This window comes from Sinocyclocheilus anshuiensis, unplaced genomic scaffold (assembly GCF_001515605.1).
Source record: "Sinocyclocheilus anshuiensis isolate Anshui unplaced genomic scaffold, SAMN03320099.WGS_v1.1 scaffold697, whole genome shotgun sequence".
Classification (NCBI taxonomy): Eukaryota; Metazoa; Chordata; class Actinopteri; order Cypriniformes; family Cyprinidae; genus Sinocyclocheilus; species Sinocyclocheilus anshuiensis.
In genome coordinates, this window is record NW_015538036.1 from 1,699,160 (window position 1) to 1,702,307 (window position 3,148).

Below are 3,148 nucleotides of genomic sequence, written 5' to 3' on the forward strand. Positions count from 1 at the left end.
CACCACGGAGCAGGAGTCAGATTTTATTTATCACGTGAGGAGAGTGAGTCGAGCTGACTGACAAGAGTGAGGTGAGAAAGACAAGACAATGGCAGAAGATTGTTTAGAAAGGAAATGCTGTTTGGCAATATTTTGATTTTGAAAAGCCTCGGCTGGAAGTTTTTTTAAACATTCGTTTCTTATTTATTTGGTTCCACAGTGTTTGCTGATTACTTTATTTAAACTTTGAACTCACAATTGCTTAACGCCGAATTGCTGCAATTCAATTGCCACTAATTTGAAAGGGAAAGTAAAATTCGCATGGCACTTTTACAAGCCATTTGAAAGCGAAGAAAAGAGGGAAACTCAAACGATCTGAGGCTGAGACTATCCAGGGGGATCTTAGAGCTTGAGCCCTTCTATAATGGAAAGTGTGACAAATCTGTTAACCTTATCGTACTGTAGGGTTATATGAACCAGTGAAGTCATATATTCTGTTTTTTGGCATTAACTTTCAGAAACTCAGAGTATGCCACCAGTGTCTAAAACTAATATCACAATTTCTTTATCAACAGTTGCTTCAGCTTCCATGTGATTTACGTTTATTAATTTAGCAGATGGTTTTATCCAAAGCGACCTACAAATGAGGACATTACTATGGTGTTATTATGGTTTGCTTATTTTGACAATTTGAAAGTGTTCCATCTGTTGAAGTAATATTATTTTAGTTCCATGACAACTTCTGATTTGTTTCGCAATTTATTTCCTCAGCTGATTTTTCAGTTGCTTCATTAGCCCTGTGAAATGAGAGCAGTGGCCAAAATTAGCTTTCTGTGCACTCAGCTACCCCTTCTGTAGCATAACACACACACACACTTGGGCATCCCCACATGCTTGCCCACATTTACACAATCCAAGTTCAAACTTCACAGCTCTTGCTAGAAGTTTTTAATCAAATGTTTTAATGCTTTTGAACAAAAAGTATCTTATTCTCACCATACTGTATTTTAATCAAAAATACAGTTGAAACAGTGCTGCTTAATATTTTTTGTGGAAAAATGTTAATAAAAAAAACCTAGACTTGTCATAGCACTTGCATTTCATTGCTCTTTTATTGATTTTGATTGCTTCCATTGCCCTCATTTGTAAGTCGCTTTGGATAAAAGCGTCTGCTAAATGACTAAATGTAAATATATTGTAAATGTACATCATGTACACTACCATTCAAAAGTTTGTAGTAAAAAAAGAGAAGAAATTAATACTTTAAGCGAGGATGCATTAAATGGATCAAAAATGAGAGTAAAGACATTTATAATGATAGATTCTTATAAATAAATAAAAAGATTCTTATTTTCTTCTTTTGAATGTTCTTCTTTTGAACTTTGTATTTATTAAAAAGAATCATAAAAAAAAAAAACAAGCATGACGGTTTCCACAAAAATATGAAGCAGTTTTGGACTGCTGAACTGGATGCTTCAACTGTTTTCATTAATGATAATAATAAAAAAATATATATATATATATATTTGAGCACCAAATCAACATATTAGAATGAGTTATTTTAAATTGTATTAATATTTCAATATTGCTTTTTTTACTGTATTTTACATAAAATGATCAAATAATAATCCTTTATACAATGTGTCATCTTAGTTTTTCTTATCAGTTATGACCATTGGAGTTTTACTGTATTGGACTTCTTTATGTTAATGTTTATTGCATTACTTTAATGTCATGTTTGTTACCATGATGGTGTTTTGTATTCATGTGTATGACACTGTGCACCTTCTATATAGTAGTATTTAGTATTTACCTCAGCTTGTGGAAAAGCTACTTGTGATGAATTTTGAAGTATTATGTGGATTTCTCTTTACCATCAGTTTTAAACCTTTTTTGCAGGCGGTATGTTATAAAGTAAAAAAAAAAAAGATTTTGGACATTTGGTATATTAACATTATTTCAGTTAATGTTTTAATTTTTTTTCCCTAAATTTTTTGTTCAATCTGTAAAACTTAAAATATTGCTATGTATTTTCTACAGTAAAATTCTGGCAACTACAACTGCCAGTTTTTACCATACATTTCACCAATTTATTTTAGACAGTGCACTATATAAACACATATATATACTTACTATTTTATATGAATATATACAGTGCATGTGCTCCCTGTGCCTGTAACATCATAGAGGCGTCTTACACTAGGTCTCTATGTCGCCATGTAGAGTTTGTGCTTAAGTGTTGAAATACCATCAACGGCTCTCGCACTGACTTCACTTTGCTTTTTTGATAGGCATTGTGTGGCTGTATGGTGAACATTCCCACCATTGACAACCGAGCGATCACATTGCCCTGCAACGATATCATCAAACCAGGCACAATCAAGAGACTGCGTGGAGAAGGCCTACCTTTCCCAAAAAATCCGTCTCAACGCGGGGATTTGATAGTGGAGTTCCAGGTGCGCTTCCCAGACAGAATACCACCCCAGTCCAGAGAAATCATCAAACAGCACCTACCACAGTCTTAGAGGAAGTTCAGTGGATTCACTGTATGGTTACAACACACCGTTTTCCCCAAAAACAGACGCTGAATTCGAAGAGGGACAAATATGTCGTAAGGACCAGAGGCTCATTTGATATTTTGTCACAGTTTTACCTAATTTATTATCACTTTCTCTGAACATGTGGAAAGCTGATTTTTGGGGATTTTGAAGTAGTTTGTGTTTATGCCGAGGCTCATGACTTTCAACCAGGATTTTATTTTTAGAAATATTTTTTTATTATAATTATTTCCCCTTAACGGTTTTTATTCTCTTTATCAACATGTTGAAGGCAAACACTTACAAGAAAAACAGAGTGGCTGATTTGTTGGATGGAAGGTTAATATTTTTAATGTAATGATGGATACGAGGATAATCCAACAACAGCTGGCTATTTATTCTGGATTTGAATCTGTTATTTTGTAGCAGATTAAATTCCCTTCCCTTGTAATAATCGATAATCTCATTTTAAATGAAGTGGTCTATGCAGTGTTGGAGACTTCTGGATTTTTAGGATTTTTGAGCACCAGCAGAGCCATTTGGTAACTATTTGATATATTTCCACTCCCTCACGCATCTCAACAGTCTACAGGTGCTTTCTGCTAGTTCTTGAAGTATCAGGTACTGGCATT

General features: G+C 34.0%; 1 protein-coding gene across 2 annotated transcripts in view; it reads left to right on the forward strand.

Annotated features, from left to right (window-relative positions):
• dnajb5 (DnaJ heat shock protein family (Hsp40) member B5) overlaps positions 1–2,744 on the forward strand; it is a 17,370-nt gene extending 14,626 nt beyond the window's left edge. For both annotated transcript variants that reach the window (XM_016477215.1, XM_016477218.1), the window contains exon 4: positions 2,271–2,744. In XM_016477215.1, the coding sequence (XP_016332701.1) occupies positions 2,271–2,504 (234 nt within the window). In that variant the 3' untranslated portion in view covers positions 2,505–2,744. The remainder of the gene's footprint in view (positions 1–2,270) is intronic.
• Positions 2,745–3,148: the final 404 nt, after the last annotated feature.